At 48.2% G+C, this 27,352-nt stretch overlaps 1 protein-coding gene across 6 annotated transcripts in view; it reads left to right on the top strand.

Moving 5' to 3' along the window:
* Atp7b (ATPase copper transporting beta) overlaps positions 1–22,597 on the top strand; it is a 70,346-nt gene extending 47,749 nt beyond the window's left edge. For 3 of the 6 annotated variants that reach the window (XM_047553672.1, XM_047553673.1, XM_047553670.1), the window contains 15 exons: positions 930–1,104; positions 2,913–3,146; positions 3,808–3,899; positions 7,497–7,624; positions 7,735–7,889; positions 8,055–8,189; positions 11,271–11,465; positions 13,396–13,578; positions 14,716–14,860; positions 16,018–16,161; positions 17,473–17,615; positions 18,894–19,097; positions 19,176–19,293; positions 19,825–19,927; positions 20,437–22,597. In XM_047553672.1, coding sequence (XP_047409628.1) covers positions 930–1,104; positions 2,913–3,146; positions 3,808–3,899; positions 7,497–7,624; positions 7,735–7,889; positions 8,055–8,189; positions 11,271–11,465; positions 13,396–13,578; positions 14,716–14,860; positions 16,018–16,161; positions 17,473–17,615; positions 18,894–19,097; positions 19,176–19,293; positions 19,825–19,927; positions 20,437–20,710 — 2,428 coding nt within the window. In that variant the 3' untranslated portion in view covers positions 20,711–22,597. The remainder of the gene's footprint in view (positions 1–929; positions 1,105–2,912; positions 3,147–3,807; positions 3,900–7,496; positions 7,625–7,734; positions 7,890–8,054; positions 8,190–11,270; positions 11,466–13,395; positions 13,579–14,715; positions 14,861–16,017; positions 16,162–17,472; positions 17,616–18,893; positions 19,098–19,175; positions 19,294–19,824; positions 19,928–20,436) is intronic. The other 3 variants (XM_047553675.1, XM_047553674.1, XM_047553671.1) reach the window with 2 other exon arrangements.
* The last annotated feature ends 4,755 nt before the right edge of the window (positions 22,598–27,352 follow it).

Genomic DNA, 27,352 nt, shown 5'->3' on the forward strand with positions numbered 1-27,352 from the left:
AATAGACTGTGGGCTCTGCCTCAGAGGGGTTCCTGGTCTGGCAGGGAAAGAATGAGTGAGCTATGACAGCAGTGGTCTAGGAAACCTCCGTGCAGGGGACGCATGAGCTGACACTTAGGGAATGAGTGGAGCCGTGCTAGGCTGAAGGAGTCCGTGGGGATAAGGGATCCTCTGGGGGCCAGTGGAGAGGCCCATTGTCATTCCTGGGGCACAGAAGGACTGGCAGGTGAGGCATCTAGAAAGCCATTGGGGGTGGACGCTCCAGGGCCTTGGGCAGCAGCTGAGTGCACAGGACTCGGGTCTCACAGGCTGGTGATTTGCAGGCACTGCTTAAGGTACCTTAACATAGAGGTACCTCACATCAAGGTTCCACACTGCTTGGTTGGGATTTTCATTTATGTTGCAGATAGTGTGAAACCACAGCTGTCATTTGTGACCCCCAGCTTCAGACTTCGGCATTCAAGACAGCCTTACTATTCTTGGTGACTTTATTTTAAATAGTTTTTTAAAAATTGCATGTGTAAGTGAGCTTATGCTAATAAAATACGCTGCTTTTTCCTGTTTTTTTTTTTTTTTTTTTAACCCCCTTCTTCTTTGCGAGTCTGTATAAAGATTGCATTTTGAAAAAGTAATTATAGGCAGCCATAGACTGAGGACCTTTGCCTCTTTGGGACTAGATTCTCAGTTTCTGGGCCTCAGTTGCTGCACCTGTAAAGTAGAGGTCTTTTATCAGTTATATGAAGGCAGGGCTGGGCTTAAATGTCTCCCAGAAGTCCATGCAGCAATGTTTAGACCTTTAGATTGACCTCGGTGTTCTATCCCAGCCATAAGACAAAGGGAAGTCACAAACCAAGTCCTTAGCGGGGACCAGCCCATCATCCAAGTGATAAGTGCTGTTTAATGTGTCCATGTTGCTGTGTTGCTTCCAGGTGGAAGAAGTCTTTCCTGTGCAGCCTGTTGTTCGGCATCCCTGTCATGGGTTTGATGATCTACATGTTAATCCCCAGCAAGGAGCCCCATGAGGCTATGTTCCTGGACCACAATATCATTCCAGGGCTGTCCATTCTAAACCTCATCTTCTTCATCTTGTGTACCTTTGTCCAGGTGTGTATTAGAAAGCCAAGCAAACCTCTGCTCCCCAGGACCGTGTGTGCCCCGGGATGCTCTGCCTGCTTAGGCTGTACCTAGCCCTCTAGCTTGGTTTCAGTGTATCTTATAGGATCCCACACTTCCACTAATAGTCTGTATTATGTGAACATGTACATATGCATACACACAGGTGTGTGTTTTCTCTACACAGATAAGATCCAGAATCCTAGTGATGCACGGGAACATGATTGGGCATGAGGTGGTACCTGGTAGCCTCTCGCTGACCCAGCCATCTGTGGGATAATCGAAAGGTCTAAACATTGCTGCAAGGAGATTTGGAAATGTTTAGACCCAGCCCTGCCTTCATACAACTGATATGTGACCTCCAGTTTATAGGTGCAGCAACTGAGGCCCAGAAGTGAGAATCTAGCCCCAAAGCTGTACTAATACACCTTTCCCGCCCTGCCTCCAGTTACTGCTTTTATTTCCATCTTATACCCAGCTGGGAGGGGCAGGGCCTTGTGATGTGGGGAACTATGAAGGGCTTGGTTTCACATTGATTTCAGGTGATTGAAACTCCCTAGAATAGCAGCCTCCAGTAGCAAGATTGGTGACCCCGTATTTCCCTGATTTGCTTCCTCTTTTTTTTTTTTTTTTTAGGGGGGTAACCAGGGATTGAACTCAGGTGCATTTGACCACTGAGCCATATCCCCAGCCCTATTTTGTATTTTATTTAGAGACAGGATTTCAATGAGTTGCTTAGTGCCTCACTCTTGCTGTGGCTGGCTTTGAACTCACAATCCTCCTGCCTCAGTCTCCCAAGCTGCTAGCATGTGGCACTGCACCTGGCCCTCTTTAGCTTAATTTACCTGTGTCATTAGAAGCAGCAGCCAGAAGCCCCCAGAGCTCATGACTCTCGTGAACATTCTGTTTTGCAAAGTAAAGATGTGTTTCTTATCCATGAGAAAATTATAATTCAACAGAGACAGGCCTCGTGGAACATGGGCTATGGTGGTGATACATTTTTTGGTGGGAATATACTCTTTCTCTCTATGCACATATTTTGGAGTATAAAACTGAACTCATAAGTTAATATTGAAACGTTTAGGACCATTTATAGGCGAAAGCATTTGTTGGCTGAATTTATCTTTTTAATATTTTCTTTTAATTGCAAATGTAATTTACACGTATTATAGTGCAGTCAACTCTGGCCATACTGAGGTATTAGAAGCAAAGGGGAAGATGCTATTTTACCAGTAGCACGCTGCCTCCTGCCCAATCCTGTTCCCTGGTGTTACTGCAGTCTTGTTAGGAGTTGGTATGTATCTTTCTAGATCTCATCTGTAGAAAAAACACACTTGTGTGTGTGCACGTGTGTGCATGTTCATGTAATATAGACACAGGCTTGTAATGGAAATGGGATCATATGTGATATTCTCATGTGGACTGACTTTTCATTTACCCGTATTTCCTGGACATATTTTATGCCAGTGGTTTACAGATACACCGCTTTCTCTTTAGAGACTAAATAGCTCTGTCCACAGGATCAATCCACCATTCTTCTGCGGACAGACATTTTATTGTGAGCACTGGGTTTTAAAGGTTTCACATGCTTCGATCATCCATTTCTGTAGCTCATAGTCCTCTGAATCAGAAAATATATTTCAAAAATGTCCGTTGCTAAGAAAGAGGGCTGTCCGGTTTGTACACGCACCTAGAGACCTGGAGTATTCGCGTCTGGTTGGAGGGCCTCCAGGCACCGGCTGCTCAGGGAGCTCGCCCTCCGCCTGCTGTCGGCAGCTGTCGCTCTCCTTGTCTTCCAGTTCCTCGGTGGGTGGTACTTCTACGTCCAGGCCTACAAATCTCTGCGACACAAGTCGGCTAACATGGACGTGCTCATCGTACTGGCCACAAGCATCGCCTACGCCTACTCCCTGGTCATCCTGGTGGTCGCAATTGTGGAGAAGGCAGAGAAGAGCCCCGTGACGTTCTTTGACACGCCCCCCATGCTATTTGTGTTCATTGCCTTGGGGCGGTGGCTGGAACACGTGGCAAAGGTAGCTGTCCTTCAGGTTAAGGAAAGAATTAGTCCTTCAGTAACACAGATCTCCATCCCTCTGAACGGGCTTGAGAATTGCTAATTACACACAGTACAGGGAAAGACTGAAACCTGAAACCACCATATAATTAGCTGCTGCAGTCACTAAGCTTCAAATAGGTTGCTACTTCTGAAATCCCACCTAATCGGGTTAATTATTAAGGCCTTCGTTGGTGTATTGTGTAATGGAAAGAACCCTGAACTTCAGGTCGGAGCCCATGTGGTTTCTCAGCACCTGACTGCGGAATTTATTAGTGTAGAAATCCATACTTCCTCTTTGGAGTCAAGTCATTTTTAACACCTTGCTTTGGACCCAGCATTGTATTGGCCCCTATAAAAAAGCAGAATTCAGTCCATAAAAGAAATCGGTTGGAACCAAAAAGAAAATGGCCGTAGGGCAGACTGGTATCGTTTTGAACCTGAAATGAGATCCTAGAGCTACACTCATGGTGTAGGGGTCTCACTCAGTGTGGCAATGACATGTGTGTCCCCTGAGCAAAACCCGTCCCCGCAGAGATGAGAGCCTCTTCCTGTGACCGACTAGCACACCAGCTTGTGACTGTCAGGCTCGGTTTGGGCAATTAGCATAGCTCTCATTTTATACTCTGGTTATTTCCTAGAGCAAAACATCAGAAGCCCTTGCCAAACTCATGTCTCTCCAAGCCACCGAAGCCACAGTGGTGACCCTGGGTGAGGATAACTTAATCATCAGGTGGGTCAGGTTCACCGGTAGAGCTCAAGGTCCTTTTACATCATCTGTGTACCACACAGCCTTCACCCATCGTGCAGTGGCCCTGCACGAGACCCTCAAGGGCGTTAGGGACACTTTCAACCCGTTATGTGAACAAGACATTGGAATTAAAGAACCAGCAAGAGTTAGAGGTGGTGTTTGTGTCCCCAGTGGCAAATGAGAGGTATAGAAGATTTGTGTTCCAGAAATTAAGAGGAAGGTTAAATACTGTCAAGGAATACTTCACAGAGAACATGGAATGTGAACTGGGTCTTCCTTGCAAGATCTGGGGGATTGAGACAGGTGGAGAGAGAAGGGTTTCATCTTGCCAGAGGATGAAATGGGAGTATCTGTCTTCCTTGTAAGGTCCCTGATTTAAAAATAATTATTGTCATTGTTGCTGAAAACTTCTATAACATTTACTGTTTGCCAGACATAGTCTAACCTCTAACCTCACTCTACCCCTTAAGGAAAAAAAACAGGCAAACCTCATGATGAAGGGACTGTTATTACTCTTACTTTACAGATGAGAAACTGAGGTTCAGAGAGGCCGCACAGCTGGCCCAAGATCACACAGAAATTATGTGGTAGGACTAGGATATAATCTAGGTTGAGTTCCAGAGTCCATGTTCTTAACCTTTTCACATCCTGACTCTTAAAGCACTTAGTGATATGGAAATGTTTACAGATTAAGGCTTCTGTGTTTCCTTGGTTGGCCTCTTTTATATATTCTGGGCAATGGTTGTTCCAGGCCTTCTTCACATTCCTAGGCTGCTTCACTTCCCTTCAGTCTGTGATCTCACATCTGACTGCTGAAGACACAAGGCTTTCCATGGGAAGCCCACCAATTCCCTGCCCTTCACCCTGCAAACTGGCCTTCTTCACTGCACCCATCTCAGTGGACAGACAGAGGGACTGTCCTTCAGGTCTCTGCTGTGGAGCCTCCTCCTGCCACTCTTCTTCATGGTCTCTGGCGTCTCCATCTTTGTTGATTCTTTCCATCCAGGATGATTTGCTCCAGAGTCTTCTTTGTTAAGACAGACCTGCCTCTACCCCTGTCCCGCTGTGCACTTACCCACACATCCTACTGTTGCCAGGGCCAGTGACCACAGCTGTGTCCTGTGATGACTGACCATTGGGGGCTGAGCCAGGGCCCCTGCTGCCTGGCTTCCCTGGGCTAGTGTGGAGCCAGCCCTTGGCGAGCCTTTGGGTGAAGAGCTGATGCAAGAGGCGTCAGCAAGGTGCAGGCTGACTGCAGCCCAGCACCACTGGTTTTGTCCTGGATGCTGGCTTTTTGGGGGGTTGGGAGTGGGGTTGCTGGGGATCAAACCCTGGGCCTTGCACACCCTAAACTTACACTCAGCCACTTACTATGCCACCAGCCCTGGATGTGGCTTTTAAATATACATCATAATTACAGTAATAACAACCAAGATTTGGTTCCATACTGTGTTCCAGGTACGCTATTCAGCACTGATTATCTGATTAACACTAATTAATCCTGGTGACCCTCCTTTGAGGCAGGTACAGTCATTATCCCTGTTTTCACTGGGGAGAATCTAAAGCTCAGTGAGGTGAAGTCACTTGCCCAGAGTCCATGGCAGGCACGGGACAGAGTGGGATCAAGCCCCTGGAGGCACAGAGCCACCCTGCCTGCTTCCATGCCACCCCGTTCCCCAGCTGGGGGGTTCTGTGGGGTAAGCACTTGGCACTGCTGGGCTTCCACATGCTTGACCGCCTTGGTGGCCCTGTGGTGGTGAAGGATCCTGAGAAGCAGAATGTTCGGCGTGTGAACAAAGCCGCCACAGCTCCGGATCTTGGGCTCGCCTTGCCTCCACCAGCCTCTAGCCGCTGCTGTCAGTTTGAAGCGCTGCTGACGACACCCACTGTAGTTTTGCTTGGAGCTGCTCCAGTGATCTGAGCGTCTTTGCCAGGAGCTGCGAGCCAGCTGAGATGCTGAAGGAGCGTGGGCTGTGCTTGCCATGACTCAGTTCTTTTCTAAAGATGGTGATCCTGTGGGCCTGACCACTGCCGTCACGATGGGTAGTACCAGCCTTTAAGCTGGGAGTCAGAAGATCAGAGTTCATTCCGACTCTGCCCAAGACAGGCTGCGTGCTCGGGTCACGTCCATTAGCACTGCGGCTGCACAGTTCTGGAGAGACCCTTCCTGTCCGCCCTTCTGACACGATGCTCCAGGCCCATGGTCGCACCCTGGTCTCCCAGGGCCACAGCCGTTTCCTCTGCCGCTGTGTTGCAACAGTCCAGGCCTCTCCTGAGTAGCTGACCGTGCTGTAACGTGAGGCAGGCCAGGTGCCAGGTATCGCCCTCCCACCTCTGAGACCCTGCTTAGGAGAATGGGTCCTTGGTGCCTCCTGAAGGCTACTGGAGTTTCTTTATCAGACGGCTCCTTTCAACAAGGCTTGGGTCCCTCCTGCTCTCCATCCCTGTGCCAGGGACGCCTGCCCTTCCTTTCTACCCCAGGTCTGTGTGATGGGGCATTTACACGTGACTCTTTGGACCTTCCCTTGCTGCCCTGCTGCTGCTTGGTCTCCTTTCTGGGCCTCCACTGTCCTTGTCATCTTAACTGTGTTGCAGATGGTCACTGAGAAATGTCACCTCCCCAAACCCCAGCTGTGTGCCACTCATCCGGACCCCAGGACTCAGCTGCTGGGTGGAACTTTTTCTTGGGCATCTCACTGGGGCTCAAGCCCAGCCTGCCTGTCGTTCCCTCCCTTCCAGATGCTTCCTCTTCTCTGGGGCCACCACACAGCTCCTGGGGAAGAGCCTGGCCGCCTCTGTGACCCCTTTCCTTCCTTCATCTGCACATCTGGCCTCTTGATTCTCAGTCCTCCATCTCAGTCCTTCCATCATGCCTGCACCCCCCATGGCCAGCACACTTGTCCAGGCAACCCTGGACTCTCCCCCAAAGCACTGCAGCAGCCCCCTTGTTGGCCACCTGCTTCCAGCCTTGCCTCCTTCAAACTATTTTTCCACATTCAAACCAGTGAGCTTTGTAGAGGCACAAATCTGGTTGTATTGCTCTGTGGTGGAAAGTCTTCCAGCGATTCCCCCTGTCTTAGGGTTAAGTGTGTGTGACTCAGTGTGGCTTGACACCTGCTCCTCTCGGGCGCAGCCCCATCTGTTGCTCAGGTGAAGCAGGTGTAGTCCTCCCTGGGTGTCTGTGGGGAACTGGTTCCAGGATCCCCTCAGACGCCAAAATCTGCCCATGTTCACGCCCCTTACTAAGGCAGAGTCATTTGCATATTACCTGTGTCCTCCTTTATACTTTAAATCCTCTCTAGACGACTTATGGTACTAATACAGTGTGTAAATATTATGTAACTAGTTATACTGTAGTGTTTGGGGAATAATGACAAGAAAAAAGTCTGCACATGTTCACCAAGTTTTATTTTCCCTGAATATTTTTGATGAAAAGTTGGTTGAATCTGTGGGTTCAGAACCCTGAGATGCAGAGGGCCAGCTATCTAAAGTGACTAGTCCAGTGGTTGGTCTCGCACCTGACCTGGACAGACCAAGAAGGTGAGTGACTGTGTATGACCTGAGTGGCATTTGTTGCAGAGAGGAGCAAGTGCCCATGGAGCTGGTGCAGCGGGGTGATATCATCAAGGTTGTCCCCGGGGGGAAATTCCCGGTGGATGGGAAAGTCCTAGAAGGCAATACCATGGCTGACGAGTCCCTCATCACAGGTTAGGTGGCATGTTTCATGTTCCCTTGGGTGGGCATCACAGCGTTTGCCAGGCCACATGACGAGGAATGGGGTTGAGGGAGTGATGGTTGTTTCTTCTCCCACCTCCAGGAGAAGCCATGCCTGTCACTAAGAAACCTGGGAGCATGGTGATCGCCGGGTCTATCAATGCACATGGCTCTGTGCTCATTAAAGCCACCCACGTGGGCAACGACACCACGTTAGCTCAAATTGTGAAACTGGTGGAAGAGGCTCAGATGTCAAAGGTAATGAAGGAACTTCAAACATGGTGTAGAATCAGGAAATTGAGTGGTGACTGGTCAGTAAACACAGGTTACGAGGAGCTGGGGTCTCAGCCCCTGGGGTGCTCGTGCTGTCTTGTGCCTTCAGAGGTTGCAGTTTCCCACGGTCTCCGTGTTCTCTTTTCGCAGGCCCCCATTCAGCAACTGGCTGACCGGTTTAGTGGATATTTTGTCCCATTTATCATCATCATTTCAACTTTGACGTTGGTGGTATGGATTATAATCGGTTTTATCGATTTTGATGTTATTCAGAAATACTTTCCTGTAAGTTGAATGCTTTGGGCAGTATGGGTTGTTGTGTTTTAAACAATCACTGCCATTATGCCTATTCTTTCCTGTCTTAGATTCACTGGGCTTTAATCATTTATTTTTATTTTATTTTTTTGCTTCCTTCACTTATTGACAGCAAAATCTAAGTCAGGGTAGGAAAAATCAGTCACTGTACTGCTGGAGGTTTTTATTACAGAGGCTCTTTGCTTTCCACTCAGGTAATGTTCACAGATAGCTCTCAGTTGTAATACTTAAAGCATTTACATATGCGGTATCGTTCAGTTCTGAGGTTATGAGGCATTATTAAGTCTTAAGATAGGTCACTTTGCAATTTTGGTGGCACAAAAATATCATTTAATAGATTTTAAGTAAAATACATTTTTGCCATCTATATCCATGGATACCATCTTCAGTCTCCCACTTTTTCAAGCAATGATATTTTCCTGTATTATTGAAAGGTTTTTTTGTATAATATAAGCAGAGCTTTTTAGTAACAAATATTTACTTAACTTTGTATGTGAGGCAATAGAATAAGCATTTTTAGTTTTAAAAATATGGCTGAAGAACACTGCCTTAGGAAATAGTGTTTTAGCAGACTTCAAAAAAGCAATGTGAAAAATGCAGTGCGTCCCTCAAAACCCTTATCTACTTGAAAACAAAAACTATATACACCAGTGATTTTTCAGGGTCATTTGGCAATATCTAGATATATTTTCCGTTTTCGTGAATGAGGTGAATGCCCCTTGCATCTGTGCACAGATCCAGGATGCTGCTCAATGTTTGTTAAGACTGAGGACAGGCCCTGCCACAGAGATGTCAGTGGTGCTAGGATCGAGAGACTCTGATACACACACACACACACAGAGATCGAGCACATCCATGACCCACAGAGCAGTATTGGGTAACTGCCCAATAGATGGAACACTTTACCTTATCTCATACCTAACTGAGCTAATGCTTATTTTACCTTAGAGCTGAAGAATAAGAAACTACAAACATGGAATGTTTTTTTCTTTTTAAAACTTTCTGCCCATAATTGAAGGTATATCTGATATTCTTAGAGTGCATGTCATTTACTGAAATGTCATTTTCCCCCTCAAATTTGTTATCTTAAATTTGAAAAAGTCCAAGTTAAACACTTCCTGACATCTGAGGAGACTTCAGTGATTCTAAGAGAAACCTGGGAATGCATTTCTAGAATTTGCCAGTGGCTACTAACATACCTGACTGCCGAAAACTTCTGCTTTTCTGGGGAAAATAGCTCATTGGCATCTGACCATGGGAAGACTTCATCCTAAACAAGTTGGAATATGTGGCTTTCTGCTCTTCCATGCTTTTCTATCTTACTTTGGCTTTTTTTTTTTTTTTTTATCTGCAAAATCAGGGAGGATGCTGGCAAATGAGGTACTGCACGTTCCTTTAAGATTCTCTCATCACTCTGCTGCACAAACATCATTGTAGGGAAGGGCTCCTCCTACCCCCAGAAGTCCACCTGAGTCACCAGAATGCCAGGTGTTATTTTGACAAGAATTACTGGGTTTACAAAAAACAAATCACATCATCTGTTCTGTGAAGTAGTGCATGCTTATAATTCCAGCAACTTGGGAGGATGAGGTGGGAGGATTGCAAGTTCAAGATCTTTCTAGGCAATCTAGCAAGACCCTCAGCAACTTAGTGAGACCCTATCTCAGAATAAAAAATAAAAAAGGTTAGGGATGTCACTCAGTAGTTAAACGCCTCTGGGTTCAATCCCCAGTACAAAAAAGAAAAAAAAGAAATCGTATCATCTTTATCTCTAAAAATCACCTCATATCTTAGTGTGCACCTCTACCTAAATACAACCATCTATTAAAATTAAATGCCCCTAATGATTACCTTATCTTAGAATCTTGCCTTTTAAAATCAAAGAATAAAGTGTAGATGGAAGGTAAAGAGATTGTGGTCTATATCCTTGATGTAGAAAATGTGCTTTTTACTGTAATTAAGTGAATGTATTCTCTATTATACTCCATAGCTACCAGGCATTTTGAAAAAATAAGCCAAAATAATTCAAGATCTCAGGGTACAAACAATAATGGCAGTAGGTACCAACATATCTACAAAATAGACCTTTATTTTGTTTGTTTGGGGTTTACAATGAAGCCACTAGTGAAAAATATAAACAAGAAATCTCGATCCCATTTAGAGCCAAGAAATCCCATTTGGCTCCAGATCCCATCCTGCCAGGTGACTGGTTTTGCCCATGGGTGAACATCTTGCCAGTAATATTGAAAAAGGCTGTACCCAGGTATAGGCAGAAAATTTTCCATGAACAGAATCACAGCACTGTCTTTATGTATTTACTTTTAAAATTCTGCTGTTACTGTTATCTGTCCATGTCAATAGATGTAGGTACTTATAATCATTCCAAAACTTGCCTAGTACCCTGTTATGCCCACAATCTAATCAACTAATCTCCTGTTCATTGTTTTCAGTTTTTTGGCCATTACAAAAACAAAACCAGACACGGTGAAAAATATACTTGTATCTTTTCCCGTTTGTGTGATTATTCTCTTACAATCGATTCTTTGGAGACCAATCATTTTTAATGTTTTCATAATAATAATGATAAAAATGATTATAATGAGTCATAATTTCTTACGTGCCTCTCCTATGCCCATGATTATATTATGTGTATGTATACATTTGTGTTGATATGTGCACTGCCTTATTCAGTTCTTAAAACAACTTGTGAGCTGAGTATTATCATCTCCAACTTGTGGGGGGAGGGCAACTGAGGCAACAGAGAGGCAACGTTAGCGTCAGAGCCAGCGTGTGAGCTGCGTGGTCTGACACCCAGCTCTGCACTCCGTCCCATCAGGGATTCTCATGTGACTCTGCTGCTATACTGCTCTCCAAGGGAGCCTGTGGATTTGAGTCAGGAGCTGGATGGGGAGCAGTGAGAACTCTGATCCTGAGCAGCGCAGGATGTGTTTGTTTCCTAAACCCAGCTCTGCCACCCCGAGACATTCTTAAGTGACGAGAATCCCATGAGATTCCTCACCGGCTCTCAGCTACTGTCTCTTTCCTCTTCAGAACCCCAGCAAGCACATCTCCCAGACAGAGGTGATCATCCGGTTTGCCTTCCAGACGTCCATCACCGTGCTGTGCATCGCCTGCCCCTGCTCCCTGGGACTGGCCACACCCACGGCAGTCATGGTGGGCACCGGGGTGGCCGCGCAGCATGGCATCCTCATCAAGGGAGGCAAGCCTCTGGAGATGGCACACAAGGTAGGCCCGCACCAGCCTCTCCCCTCCACTGGCTTTGTTTTTTAATCCTAATGAAAATGCTATCTATTTACTATTTCATATTAAGAGAAAAGCCTGAGAGCAACCTGAGGGCCACAATGCCAATTAAATTCAATAGGAAACCCCCACCATCTGGGAGCAACAGCAGCAAGGCAGTGGCAGTTGACAAAATTAAATGTTTTCTGAGTACTCGTTGGTTTCACGTTCTCAGCAGCCTTTTTTTTTTTTTTTTGCGGTGCTGGGAATCAAACACAGGGCCTTGTGCTTGCAAGGCAAGCACTCTACAAACTGAGCTATCTCCCAGCTCTGTCAGCAGCTCTTGGTGGTAGGTGCTTATTCCCATTTTACAGATGAGGAAACTGCAGCAGGAGGAGGTTAGGTACCTTGTCTCATGGCCTGCAGCTGTCTGGTGGCAGACCAGGAGCATCTGCAAGCCATCAGCCTCCAGAAGAAAAGTGCCAGCTCATATCGTGGGATTAGTGGCAGAGTCCTTTTGCTTGGGGTTGGGACAAGCAAAAGTCTTCCCGTGTCCCACATGCCAGCCCCTGACCTTCCACGCTCTTGTTTATCTGGTTTGCTGAGCATTTCTCTGTGGGGGTGGGCCTTGTGCTAGGTTTGGGGATGGTCATGGTTCCCGGCTCCCAGGAGTTTGCAGGGTAATGGGAAAGACAGATGCCAAATAAGCAGATAACAAGTGCTGAGTATCACACAAGTTCCTGTGCCTTGAGGACACTTGGGGATAAGGGGTGGCCAGCAAAATGCATCTGAGACCTGATAGTTGAGCAAGAGTCAGCCAGACAACAGAGGGCAGGGAGAGTGTTCCAGCAGTGAGCGCAGCAGGTGGAAAGGTCCTGGGGAAGCCGTGCCCCATAAGATCAGGGACTGAACTTTTCCTCACCATTTTGCCTCCAGCATCTGACCCCAAACCTGGCACATTGAAAGCACTCAGAGGTTATTTGTTGAACAAATAAATGAGCAAGTAGGAGAAAATCAGAGAGAGAAAGAATATGAATGTGCATGTGTGGATGAGGCTTTTGAGGGAGGGACCAGATTACAGAGGCCTGGAAGGTTTGAATTCTGAACTTTACAGGTACGACACACCTCTGTGGGCAACTAGGTTACATGTTGGAAAGGACATCTGTCTGCAGAGTGCAGGATGGACTGAAAGGCAGGGGTCTTTGGAGATCAGTTGCTAGTGTTGAAGAAGAGCTATCAACTCGGCACTAGAATTCAGGTTGCTTGCTGGCCGGGGAGGGCTGTGTCGTGGGGCACCGTCTGAGGAGAGCGTCCTGCTGCTTTGAATAGGGCGTGGGGAAGCATCGGTCCAGCGGCTGGTCTCTGAGAAGTGGGAGCTCAGGTTCTGCCATGGAAGGGCAAGTGCCCCAGAGTGACTGCTGCAGACTGTCTGAGCCCAGTTGCATGGGGATTGGGGCAAAGCTGCTGTTGACCACATGGGACGAGTTTATAGCTGGCTCTATAGTTACTTGTTACTTGGGCCACATAACTGTCACTTCCTCTCTGGAACTCAGAGCCGGAGGACTTTATTCTAGACAGACTCTTGTACTTTGGTGGCAAAAGGAAACAGTGGCTGGGCTGGACAGATAACAGAGGAGAGGACCCCCTGGGCTGACTCCTGAGATGACACAAGAAAAAGCCTGCAGACTGTGCCGTACGTCCTCCTGCACAGCCAAGGAGTATCGACTGTCTGGTTGAGGCTCGGCCGCAGTGGGGATGTTCTGCCCGGGTAGATGGAGATCATCTGCACTTGTTGAGCCCAGGCATTGCCTACAGACCATCAGGTTAAGAAGTTACCCGCCTGAGGGAAGGTGGATGCAGCTCTGCCTGGAGACTGTGGGCTGTAAAAGCCCCTCCTATCTACGTCGTGTCACCAAGATATGGTTGGTTTTGGCAGGTGAAGACTGTGATGTTTGACAAAACCGGTACCATTACCTATGGTGTCCCCAGAGTCATGCGGGTCCTGCTGCTAGCGGATGTGGCTACACTGCCCCTCAGGAAGGTTCTGGCTGTGGTGGGCACTGCAGAGGCCAGCAGTGAGCACCCCTTGGGTGTGGCAGTCACCAAATACTGTAAAGAGGTACGTAGAGCCCCGCCTGGCTGCCCCCCTCCTCCCTCCTCCCTGGTCCTATCCTCCTCCTCACCACCAACCTCCTCTCCCTGCTGCCCTGGAAGAGGCCTTTGCCTGGGGTAGGTGGGCTCACAGTCATCCTGTCACAGTTCCAGGTCACCACAGAAGCAGTTCTGCTTTGGCTGAGGTGATTGGCACTGGGCCCAGAACAAAACCTGTGAGAAGTGTCATCTGTCCTCCGAGAGCCCGAATCCGGGGTGGGGGAGAAGGGTGGTCTAGAATGCCAGCCTCCACGAGGCTTAGTGAGGGGACGGCAATGCAGTGGAATGTTGCGGGGAGGGCGGGAATGGAGGAGCCAGCAGAGGGGAGCAAGCCCAGGGATCCTTGGCACCCCTCACCGAGAAGCGTTGTGCTTCTTCTCTCCTCATGAAAAGTCCTATTTTATTTTCTGTTTTCAGTTGAATATAGAGGCAGTAGAATGTGCCAGATATTGTGTTGACAGTTTTTAGATGGCCTGAGCAAATTCTGTTATCGTAAACATAGACATGTGTGCGGATGGCTTGAGGAAAGGCTGCCCGCTCTTCCTGGTCAGAGCATCTTCTGGAAGCTCCTTTCATGCTTTGTCTTTTGTGGGGGTCAGCACACTGCTGTTCACCTCTGCCCTCTGTCAGGAGGGAGGACATCGCCCTCAGTCCTTCGCTTGCTGTTCTGCTCATTCCTCCCCTGCCACCTCATGTCCTCCAGGGTCCAGCCCATGGGAACTTCTCCCTTGATAACCTCGAAATAGCTTTGCCCCTCACCCCTCACTTATTCCATTGTTTTCATTAAATTATTTGCAACCTAGAAGAACCTTTTTTTTCTTGGAGGTATCCAATGGGAATTCCTGTCCTCCTGGTTTGCAGCCTGTGCACTGTGGCGAGGCGTCTGCCCAGGTTGGGGTTAGGCTGTTTAATCTTCTTCAGATCAGTGACTGATAGCTGTCACATGAGAGAAAAGTGACTGCTGAGTTAACAGTCAATTTCCTAACCTTTGCTTTCAGCTCTGCTTCCCATCCCTCCTTCCTACCTCTGCCCTCTCCTGCCCGCTCTGTGTTCTGGTCCCGCACCCCGGCCCTTACCCCATCCTTTCTCTCCCCCACCTTCACAGGAACTTGGAACAGAGACCTTGGGATACTGCACAGACTTCCAGGCAGTGCCAGGCTGTGGAATCGGCTGCAAAGTCAGCAATGTGGAGGGCATCCTGGCCCACAGTGAGCACCCACAGGATGTTGGCAGTCTTCCCATGGGGAAAGGTATCCCTGGCCTTCGTCTCTGCTGCTGGATCTATCCATAGCTGGTCCCTCTAGGTCAAAGTGGAGGTGGACCAAACCACAGGGAGCCCTATGCCCAGCTGCCTACCGGGATTTCCCCTGACCTGGAGACAGGTGGCTCATAGCTGGGCACCTTGTGCCTGCCTCCTCAGGAAGGCCTGCAGTCTCTCTCGTGCATGCTTTGATGCATCTAAATTTTGATGCATGTGGTGGGCCAGAAGAGTGTTGACTGAGATTCAGAGGATTGCTTTGCTGATCTAGTATTTTGTGTTCCTCTGTCTTGATCCAGGTGGATCTTGCTTCTCATAAGCTACAAGGCAGAGAGATAAGACCTACTTTTGTTCTCCTGTTTCCTTCCCATATAGGTGAACTGTGGTGGGATGTGTAGTATTTACAGAGCTGATGGAAAGTCAGAGAAGCAATGGAAATGGTCTCCCTAAGTCAAGAAGGGATGCTGTTAGCTTCGCTCTGTCTCAGGACAGCTTGCCAACTGGCACCTTAAGAGAGCAAATAACACCCAAACCCCAAAAATCCATGACTTGTGCTGTTTCCTAATTGTGTTGAAGATGTAATCTTAGTTTAGATTTTAGAAGCCACCTGCCACTTTCTAGCAATATAAGCCCTGGGGTGACCTTTCCATTAAAGCATCGAGAGATGGGCAGTGCGGTGGCACCTTACTTAGCACATGCTATTAGAGGTGCCAGGTGAAAGGCCAGCTTGGCCATGGCATAATTTTAGAACAATCATAGAAATACTTGGCTGATTATTTGTTGATTGCCCTGGGATCACCTAAACCAAACAGTAATGAGTGTGGTCAGCACCTGCCTTGGTCTGGAAAATACCCAACCGCCTCTGATCCCTGTGGAGAAATAGTCAACAGATGCCTGTAAAGGCAGCTGAGGCTGTCCTGTGAGGTCCACGCTCACGGCGATTCCACACCCGCAGCACGTTCTGCCAGAGTGCCACCGTGAGTCCGACACCAGTCCTGCTCTTCCCCTGGTCCTCGCAGGTGGTATGACAAGGGCACCTACCACGTTGCTTTTCAGGACAATTCAACAACTGTGCTGATGCAGGGGGACTTCCGTGGGTCCAGCTCATGGTGAAGTGAGACTGAGGAGTAACCACTCTCTCTTGCACAGATGCGGCCCCCCACACCTTCTCGGTGCTGATTGGAAACCGTGAATGGATGAGGCGTAATGGCTTAACCATTTCCAGCGACATCAGTGATGCTATGACAGATCATGAGATGAAGGGACAGACGGCCATTCTGGTGGCCATTGACGGTATCGCTTTGCCAGAGCCTTCCTTCCGCTCCCTCAAGAACGCAGTCCAGGCAGAAAGAGGCCTCCCTCCTTCCGCCCTTCCTTTCTTTTTTATTTTCCCTCTGTCTCCCTCTTTCCCTTTCTCTTCTTATCTCTTTTACTTGTTTTCCTCTGTCTTCCTAGTTTTCTTTTTCTTTCTTTAAATAAGTATTTCTCTGTGTTTTCAGCTGGGTTTTCCAGGAGTTGTCTTGCCATCTTCCCTTCCTGTCCTGAGGCCCTTTCTCTCGTCTTGTCCACCTCAACTCAGAGCAGGCTCTGCTCTTGTGTCATCCTTCTTGCTAAACTCTATTTGCCGTCATCTTTGCTTCCATCCAAGTTGGTAGTTGAGTCACCCCTCTCACCCATCGCTGCAGACAAAACAGAGTTCCCCTGCCCAGAAGGTCTAACTGCAGGGCGCTTTAAATGCTGGTGTGCGGCAGCTTTCCACAGTCTGACTCTCGCCTGTTGATGCGCACAGAGCTTCTGGTGGCTCCAAGTGCCACAGCACTCAGATTATACCCTGGGCCCTACGCCTCGGGGAGATCAGAACCTACACTTTGTTCATTTGGTTTCTGCTGATAGTAATAAAACGACATGCAAATAAATAACTTATGATGCTGCGTTCTGAAAACTCCAGCCAAATACGTTTTCCTCTCTCATTCTCTTTTTTCCTCTTCTCCTAAGTCCTTATAAACCCCCCAGTCCCTCAGCTCCTCAAACCAGAATGGGCACAGTATGCCCCTCACTCTGTTCCCTTTCTCTTCTCAGCTCGGAACTCTCCTGCTTCTGTGTCTAAAGATTAACCTCCACCCAAAACATTTCTGCAGAAGTGTTTTCTGTAGAAATAAATAAGAAGGACGGACTGATCTACTAGTTTGGATGTCTATCACTTTAAGTAACAATTGTGACTTTTGTTATGTTCTCTTATTTTAATTGCAAACATGTTTTGAGTTCTTATAATGGGACAGGCACTCTGTAAAGCAATAATTCATGTACCTTGTGGAAAATCTGGAAAATTCAGAGAGCTGTAAAGAAGCAAATGAACTCACTGGTAGCCCTGCCCCTCAGGGAGCCACCATGAACATCTTGATATTCTTTCTAGACTTCTGTATGCATCTGTAAATGTATGGCATTTAAAAACAAACAGATCCCAAGTCATATCATGTACACAGTTGGGAGCTGTGTTTATTGTACATAGCATTATATGATGAGACCCGTAGCCAGTCCTGACATCCTGCTTGCTCAAGGGCCTTTGAGTCGCCCGCTGTGGCTGATCATGGTGGTCTGCTCCAGGTGTGCTCTGTGGGATGATCGCCATCGCCGATGCTGTCAAGCCAGAGGCTGCCCTGGCTGTGCACACGCTGAAAAGCATGGGTGTGGATGTGGTTCTGATCACAGGGGACAACCGGAAGACAGCCAGAGCCATTGCCACCCAGGTATGGCTGGAGGCTCCAGATCTCTTTCTCCTTTAAAACTATAAACTGTTAAGTTCACAGAAGCAGGAAAAAAATTAGCCCCAGTACATATGTGCTCAGTTTTGCTTCTGCTCTTTCTCCCTCTGTGCATCCCTGGAGAAAGCAATCCCAGTGTTCTCTAACCGTTTCCCAAAATGATCATCATTTCAGGGGTTAAAATAGAAATGCTCTAACCTTTATGTTCCGAGTGTGTTCTGTTGGCTCAGCTCATGAGTGTGTGTCCAGATGAATGACTTGGTCCTAGGCAGTTCTCCAGGGACCCTGAGTCTGTGTTTGGGCCATGAGGGAGCAACAGTTGGATGACTGATCCCTACACAGCATGACTCTATGATAAACGCCTGGAAATTGTACTCCCGCCCCATCCCCCACCTCCTGATTTGTTTCTTAAGGTGCATGGCCTTCCTTACTAATGAGGGACTTGATGAGTATCTGCCCCCTTTTCCTGGTTAAAATGTATTCATCCATTCAACACACACATAGCAAGCACCACAGGGTGATGGACAGGCACTGTACCAGCCACTGGGGCTACAAAGAGGAATGAAGAGGGGTCCTACCTTTGAGGGGCTCATGGTCCTACAGGGAGGATGGACTGTGACACAGTGTGATCGAGTGCTCAAAGGTCCAGTGGAAGTGTGTGGGGACCCTGTGGGAGTCACCAAGGAGCAACTTACCCGCTTCCTGATGGGCTGGGGTGGCTCCCCAAGGGAGGAGTTGCTTCAGTCAAATGAAGAAACTTCAGCAGGTGGTTTGGGGAGGAAAACTGAGCTTTCCAGACCTGAGCAGGCAGCCTGGGCATTCCAAAGGGATGCAGAGTGGCGGGGTGACTTGTAGGCACCACAATAGCTGAACAGTGCGTTCCTGAGGGTGTATCAGCTGCAGGCCAGCAGGTAGAGGCCAGACCCGGAGGACTGTGGAAGGCAGGTTCCCAAGAGTTTAGACTGTGTTCAGGGAAGCGGGTGGGGTCCGTGAGGATGGAAGCAGGAGAGGAACATGACCCAGTGGTCGCCGTTCTGATAGACAGCTTGGACAGTGTTCAGGCAGCCATGCCCAGGATGGACAGACCAGTAGGAGCCGGAACCAGGGCAGGGCATTGGGATGGGAGCAGGGGTGTACTTGTCCTGTGACCTCAAGTCTGCAGGACTTGGTTGACTTGCATGACTGGCCCGAGGGGCTGAGGAGAGGGGACGAGGGTGACGAGAAGCTTCTGTCAGCACTGAGTATTGATTACCTTTCCTTTAGGTTGGCATCCACAAAGTCTTTGCGGAGGTGCTACCTTCTCACAAGGTGGCCAAGGTCCAGGAGCTGCAGAATGAAGGGAAGAGAGTTGCCATGGTGGGAGACGGGGTGAACGACTCCCCCGCCTTGGCTCAGGCCGACGTGGGCATTGCCATTGGGACTGGCACAGATGTGGCCATTGAGGCAGCTGATGTCGTCCTCATCAGAGTAAGCTCAGCTGCATCCAGGTTGCGGGGGTTTTGAGGTGGAGGGAGGGGCCCCGACTCAGCACATCCTCCCTTACAGAATGACTTGCTGGATGTGGTGGCCAGCATTCACCTCTCCAAGAGGACCGTCCGGAGGATCCGGGTCAATCTGGTGCTGGCGTTGATTTACAACATGGTTGGGATACCTATCGCAGCAGGTAGGTAGGGGCAGGGTTCACCTGCCTGACCAACTTTGGCCCCTCCAGCAGCCAGAGAGTTCCTCTGCTGGGCCTCTGCAGGCCTTAGTGAGTCACCCACCTTGCTAGCTGGCTGACGAGATGCTTGTAGAAATGTTGGTGTTGGCTCCTGCTTTACGTGTCTCTGAAGACAAATGAGAAACTGCTGAGAGGGTCCCAAATCTTCTTTTCTGGTCTAAAAAGCTGATCGAGATGCTTGGCCATCTATTTACAGTGGCCATGTTTCCTGAACCATCTATTAAGACCCGTAGTCTGAAAAGTAGATGCTCCTCCCTGTCACTGTGGTTCCCACTCCCCAAATCAGGGGAGAGGCCACTCGTGCGTGGCTCTGGGAAGGACAGGAGGAAGAGACCAGTCCTCCCACACCCCACTGCCCAGCTTCCTAGGACAACCTCCTCTCAGAGGCCCATGGACACAGGGTCTTCTGAGCACCCGAGGGTGGGGTCCTGCTTCCCTGGGCTGCGGCGTGAGTGCGTGCCTTTTCCTTGGCAGGTGTCTTCATGCCCATTGGCATTGTGCTGCAGCCCTGGATGGGCTCAGCCGCCATGGCGGCCTCCTCCGTGTCTGTGGTGCTCTCTTCTCTGCAGCTCAAGTGGTGAGTCCTGGGCCAGGAGCCCTTGCTGGAGTCTCGGGAGGCCCCCTCTCCCTGTGTGCTCACAGGGGCGTGCTGGCATGCCTCCTGGGTGACAGCGGGCAGCCCGAGCGGGTTGTGTAGTGGTTTGTCAGCACCACCAGCAAGTCCGTTACCTCTCTCCAGCCGTCATGTACTCTTCTCCTCACGGGCTGTTTTTGTGAGTCTCATGTAGACGTGAAATCCCTGGAGTTATTATTTGTCCTTGTTAAAAATGTGTTCATTTATTTATTCATGCATTTAGTTAACTAAAGTTATTAGCAGCCTACCCGTTGGTATTTGCATAGGAAGTTTCTAAATCAGTTGAACGTTTTTTGAACATAGGGCTTCAGTGTCCTTTTCTTTTAAAACCCATGAGGTTTGATACTGCTTGTTATTGAAAGACTTGAATAAGAGGCCTTCACCAGGCTTCAGAAAGAAAACAGAACTTATGTCCAGAGGGGTGCATATGCTCTTGGATTCTTGCTTTCCAGCTACAGGAAACCCGACCTGGAGAGGTATGAGGCCCAGGCCCACGGCCGCATGAAGCCCCTGAGCGCATCCCAGGTCAGCGTGCATGTCGGCATGAACGACCGGAGACGAGACTCCCTGAGGGCCACACCGTGGGACCAGGTCAGCTTCGTCAGCCAGGTGTCTCTGTCCTCCCTGACGTCCGACAGGTTGTCTCGGCACAGTGCCACAGTGGATGATGGTGGGGACAAGTGGTCTCTGCTCCTGAATGACAGGGATGAGGAGCAGTACATCTGAAGGCTCCAGGTGGGCAGATCCAAGGCTGGCCAGGGCCCAGCTCCCCATAAAGATTCACATCCACTCTCTGCAGTTAATTGGAGCAGGTGCCGTCCCAGCAGGCGACAGCAGCATGAGCAAAGCTCACCACACCTTGGGGACTCCCGTTCCCTGGATGTTTCCATCAGCCCTCTCTGCAGCGTGCGCCTGGCCTAGGTGGGTCTGGGTTGGACTCCCTGCCTGGTCCTCCTGGTGTGGGGGACGCATCCTGGCCTCACCATGCTGGCACTGTGGCAACCTGCTAGGACTCCAGAGAGGACAGAAGTCAGTGTTACTTGAAACACCTCTGCTGGGAGTATTCGGGATGCCTGCTTGTGAGGAACAGAATCATCAGGACCAGAAAGCTAGCTGGACCTCTGCAGGGAACTCAATAAAACTCACAACTGGACTCTCTGACGATGTCTGTGTGCCCAGGGTCTGAAACCACGGTTTACTCCAGGGCACCTGTGGTTTCCTGCTGGCACAATCTCTCCCTTTTCTCCCCTTGTGGGTTCTTGGCATCCTTGACACTGGGGATGTGCCTGTCCATCATCTGAGGCAGGACTGACCCCCTCATCAGCTAGCCAACACCCCAGCCCAAGAACTGGCCGAATCCGTCTTCATGCTCAGGAGAGCCACTTCTCGCTAAGAGCCGCCTCTGCAGAGTCGTGCGTGGTGCTACTGACCCCGAGTCCAAATTCAGCTTCCTGTGGGGCCCAAGTGCTGATGACCCAGGGTGTCCTGATGTCCCTGCCACAGGTTCTGGTGCTTGAAACAGGGGCCCTCTGGGAGGTGTGTGTATACAAGAACCTCCCTGTCACTTCTTGGGGTCCAGTAGCGCCTTCAGTCACTGGTGTCCCTGTGTGAGGAGGCACCTGCCCTCAGATGAGAGGAGAGCCTCATTCTCTAGGAGCCTTCCGCTCACCGAGGGGGTGCTTAGGGAGGGCATCCTCAGCTCCCCAGGGCAAAGTCCACTTTTACCTGTCAGTGGTACTTTGTGATTTTGTGACATCAGAGGGACAGTGATGGGCCCAGATTTAGACTCTGAAATCAGTGGTGATTGACACAACCACCTGGGAGCAGCCCAGAAGAATTAGATTACTCCAAGGCGAAAGCCTGGTCTCATGCAAAATAATTTTAGCTATTTATTATCACATATTTGCCAGGGGCAGTGCTGGTACATTTTGTAGGTTATCTCTAACCCCCTCAGCAAAGAAGCAAGTTAGTTATGTTTTACATTTTGCAGGCAAAGAAACAGGCCCAGAGAGGCTACGTATTTTGCCTAGGATCACACCGTCAAAATACAATGTCTGTGGCTGTGAAAGCTTTCCTCTCATTCTCCTGCCACCTTAAATGTCAGTTTGTTTGATAAGAATAAAGTAGACAAAGGTCCTTGCTCCTGGAACAGCAAATCTGCCAGGTGATATATTAGTTGTATCAACTTAGAAAGCAGTTGGTCACAAGGTCATCCCACCTTCACTTTGGATGGCTATTTTCAATTTTTGCATATAATGTAGTCTTGCTGGATTTTTTCTCCTAAAATCCAGGTTCAGGGTTTTGTTGTGTTCTTATTGTTTGCAGGCTTCCTCCACGTTCTCCTAACCCCTTCCTGGTCCCTCCCTTTATTCTCGATCGGGGAATGTTTCTTATTTTGAAATTAGGCTAATCATTTTCTAAAGAATCTAATTGTATTGATTTTTAAAACTTCTAGGACCATAAGCATTGTGTTCATATTTAGACATGAAAATATTTATATACTGTACAGAAAATAACCTTTTGATGTTCAAAGCGTCAGGAACTTTTTTGGTCAGGTAACAGTGCCTACTTTAAAACTTTACATGCAATATGAGAATAAAGTTTCATTTTATTCATGCAAAACTCTTCCTGTGGTCAGCTGTGTGCGTGGGAAACCGGTTGGGCTGGGGTGGTTGTCTTCTGGTAAGAATGTTAGTCAGATGCCGACTTGGCCTGATACCTGGTGATGGAAGAGAAGGAAGGATTTTAATAGTCGGGGACATGAGGGTGGCCAAAACCCTGTTGATCTGTCTTCCTCTGCTCTAGTCTGAGCCCTTTCCTCTCTGGCTGAAGGCGGTCGGCCTCAGGGATGTGTAGGGGGAGCTCCAAGAGGCGACCTCTGCTGGAGTTGTGCCCCCAGTGGGTGACACAGCTCTGGTTATCCCTTCCACGTATACTTCACTGCCTCAAGATCATTGCCAGCAAAAGGCCATTCCCAAACACACAGTACTCAGGAGGGATTCATTTAGGTTCCTTGGACCTGAAGGAGTAGAGTGGGGAGTGTTCTAGAAAAAACCTGGACCAGGGGCCTCCTCTGGGAAAGCTTTGTGGGCATCTTGGGGTGGTAGTTGGCCTATAGGGAGGCAATGGTATAATTTGTCATGCAAACTAGGACTCTTAAGAGTGCAAGGATGCACAATTAATAATTATGCTAAACTGGAACATGTGGTCACTTTCCTTAGAAAGAAAGTGGACATTGTAAAGTCACCATCATCACGGACTGTTTACTTCAGAACTTCACCATATGGGGGCTGGGGCTATAGCTCAGTTGGTGGAGTGCTTGCTTTGCCTGCACAAGGCCCTGGGTTCAGTTCCCGGCACCACCAGAAAAACAACAACAACAACAAAAAATGAAAGAAACAGAACTTCGCCCTAACCATAGGTCAGAGATGCGTAGGTCCCAGAGATGTGACAATGATATACTCCTTAACCACTTCTCTAAGCTCCCCATCAGTGTCCCTATCCCAAGGCCAGCATTCCTCTTCTGAGTCCTCGAGGTGATAGCTTGTGGTCCCGTGCTTGGGAGCACTGTGTGCCTTCCAGGATGCTGACTTCATGCCCTGCTGGGTGGCAGGTAGGGAAGTTCCATGCGTCTCCCACTGTGGAAAGGGGACGTTGATCCCATCTTACGAAGGGCTTCTTTGGCAGACAGACCCTTTCTAAAACTTGAGCATACTTTCCTGATAGAATTCCTTGGGCACCAAGGTAAATCACAGTATCTGCCCATTCCTGATAAATTTTCAGTCTTTAAGACCTTAGTGAAAAATTGTGGTGGGATTATCATTTTAATGAATAATAATTCCAGTTGTTTCTTTTCAATGGCATCTGGAAATTGTCGTGTCAGAAAATAGATCCCCAAATTACTCTGCTAGTTTGCTTAGGAACTGAGATTAATAAAGGGGACCTTCATTTTAAGAAAATCAATCAAACATATAGTCTAATTAGGAAAAGATTACTTTTTTTTGGCTTTAAAAACTCATGGCAGCGGGCTGGGGTTGTGGCTCAGTGGTAGAGTGCTTGCCTAGCATGTGTGAGGCACTGGGTTTGATTTTCCACACCACTATAAATAAATGAATAAAAAATAAAGGTCTATCAACATCTAAAAAAAGTGTTTAAAAAAAATCATGGCAGCCCACTGGGGGCATAGCTCAGTAGTAGAGCACCTGCCTGGCATCCGATCCCGAGTACCACACACACACAAAGACAGTATTTCAATAGACAAATTCCCAACATTACATTAGTACATAAAATTCTTGAGTTAGAAAACTTTTGTGTACAACCTTCTCTTAGTTGCACCTTTCTTTGGAGCGCATATGTGAAGAAATGCGGTAAGCAGCCCCACCCATTCTGTTTCCCTTCCCAGCTTACCTGGCTGATGGACAGCTGCTTTGTACTGGAAGGAAGTGAGGGGCTGGCAGGGAAGAAGCTCTGCTTTCTTCATTTTCACACAGGATTTGGGCAGGGCCTAAGCCATTGTCAGGGCTCATTCCAAGGGAGATGTCTCCTTGTCTGCCCTTTCCTTTGTGTGAAGACAATGACATCTGAAATTACAGAACAGAATGTGGAACTGTTAAGTAATGCTGTGAAATCCCAGTCTCCTTTATTCTACTCAAAAAGACGGATAAACAGATGTAAAACCATCCAAGGACTAAGATGAAAACAAGAATTGATGGAAATTCAACATTTTTTTCTCTCTGAAATGTGAATAGCTGTTATGTCTTAATATAAACAGGTTGGGACTGGATAGCTCAATGGTAGAGAGCCTTCCTAGCATGAGCGAGAGCCCTAGGTTACAGCCCCAGCTCCACAACAAACACACACGCACACGCACGCTCGTGCACACAAACAGAAAACATAACTGCTTATGATGAAAATTTAAAACATGTTGAAGAAATAAAGAAGCTAGAAAAGTCACCATAATAACCCACCCTGGCTACAGAAGAGAAGCTCGTGGGTGTGATTTGGTGGAGAGGGGGCCTTTGTCCTTTGGGTAGATGGACCGCATCAGGACACCAGGAAGAAAAACCTTCTCTCCTCTTGTCCAACTTCTTAACCAAGTCACAGCCATAGAGACTTTGCAAGAGTCCTGGGATGGACCTGCTGTGAGCTGACCCAGGGCCCTGGAAGGTCAGGCAATGACAGATACCTCCTGCTGAGTGTATGACAGTTTCTCACTTTGTGCCTCCGGTTCTCATGATGATCTTTTTTTTCTTTCTTTCTTTCTTTTTTTTTTTTAATATTTTTTAGTTGTTGATGGACCTTTATTTTATTTATTTATATGTGGTGCCAAGAATCAAACCCAGTGCCTCACCTGTACCAGGCAAGTGCTCTACAACTGAGCCACAACCCCAGCCCCCTCTCACAATGATCTTAAAAGCTATTTCTGTCACTTCCTGTTTCCAACTTTGGGGTCACTGAGCTGGCTGTCCAGGAGACAAACCCACCTGGCTCTGGCCCCAAAGCCCAACATCCATTGTGCACCCTGCAGGGAGGTCCCAACTACTCCCAAAGGTGAATGTGGGTACTTCCATGGGGCAAGAGAGATGTCCTGTGGCAGGACAGTGTGGTTTATCTCTAGAGCCACCAGGTGTCTCTCTGACCAAAACAACCTTCTGGTCTGTAGCTAGAGAGCACATTTTCTTTATCATCTTTTTATGCATCTGGAAATTCAAATAAATGTCATCATAAAGAAAACATGGAAAAGGGGAGCGTGAGGCCCTGGCATCTGGGAACTCTGAGCTACCTTTAACACCTGTACCTGCGGCGGGGGCCTCAGAGCCTCCCACAGCTTGCATGTAGCTTTGCAGAGTACACACTGGGGTGACTGCAGTCACCCTACTTCTCTATCATCGTCTGAGTTTCATATTATATATTCTTGTAAATTTGAATAATTTATTTTGACTCGAGCATTAAAAAAGAAAGAAAGAAAATGTTTTAAAAGGGCTCAAGCATTGTTGGTGGCTCCAAACTCCCAAGTCCTAAAACTCCTATGTCTGCTTTGGGTGCATATGGCCCCACTCCAAATCTCTGGACCGAAACAGTGTGCATTGCAGAGCTGGTACCCTGGTGGCCTGAAGATAGATCCTCACCAAGGTTCCTAGGGACACTTGTCCGTGAGGAAGGTTTGCTTGCTGTGGACATCTTTCCCATCTGTTTCCCATCTATGGTCCCAAGATGTGAAATATAAGTTGGGTGCAGAGGCACACACCTATGATCCCAGCAACTCAAGAGGTTCCCCAGCACGAAAAAAAAAAAAAAAAAAAAAAAAAAAAATGTAGGAGGCACAGTGCCTAGGAACCCACAAAGTACAGGGTGGTGGATGTCCCAGGTAACTTCAGCAGGCCATGAACCACAAATGTGTTGTCCTGCCCCCTTTTGGGTCATCCTTCCTCATTGCAATTTAAAAAATAACCTAGGGTGATCTGGCATTTCCAGATCTTGTCCATAGATACAGTGATAATAGGAGTTCCCATTTCACAGAGTTGTCGTGTGGTGCGAGGTCATCTGGGTGAAGCACTAGGACTGGTGCCCGGTGCGTCCTGAGTGCCCAGCAGATGCTAGCTGCTGTTATCATGAGCAATGGGGTCTCTTTTCTAGGAAAATAAAGAACTCAGTTTTTTGCCCTTAGGAAGTAAAAGCAGTCTTCATATATGTTGAATGGCTACCCTGGAGGAAGTGCCTATCAACAGGTGTGTGTGTGTGTGTTTGTGTGTGTGTGTGTGTGTGTGTGATGCTGGGATGGAAACCAGGGCCTTGCACATGGTAGGCAACTGCTTTGCCACTGAGCTACCCCGCAACCTGAAACTCTGCTTCTAAGGCTGTGTGGGCTATTTGCTTAAAACCCAGCAAACCCAACCATTGGCTATATCAGGCCAGACCCCTGCTTATTTCTCTTATTTCCTGGTGGTGCTGGCATGTTATCTCCAGGATGGCATGTCCCATGTTCAAGGAAGGACTTTTCAACAGAGGACTGTGCAATGCAATGTTACAAGCGCCAGCCCTGGAGTTGGGCAGACCTGAGTTCAAAACCTGGTTCAAGCCATCTGAAGAAGTCACTGCCTCTCTGAGTTTCCAAGTCAGTATAAAATGAATTAACTTCTCCATTTTTTGTGAAGGTTAAATGAAATGATGTACATAAGATACCCAGTATAGTGCCCAGCACATGGTAGCCACTCCTAAAAGGCGGTCATTGCTAAAATGACACTGATTTGGTGTCCCCAGGGAGAGACCAGTGGGCAAGATGCTTGGGGAGGCTCTGAACTGTCCTGGGATGGAATGCAGGCTTTTGGACAATATTTATTGACTGAACAGTACCAGTGCACAAGAAGA

This window comes from Sciurus carolinensis, chromosome 5 (genome assembly GCF_902686445.1).
Source record: "Sciurus carolinensis chromosome 5, mSciCar1.2, whole genome shotgun sequence".
Lineage (NCBI taxonomy): Eukaryota > Metazoa > Chordata > Mammalia > Rodentia > Sciuridae > Sciurus > Sciurus carolinensis.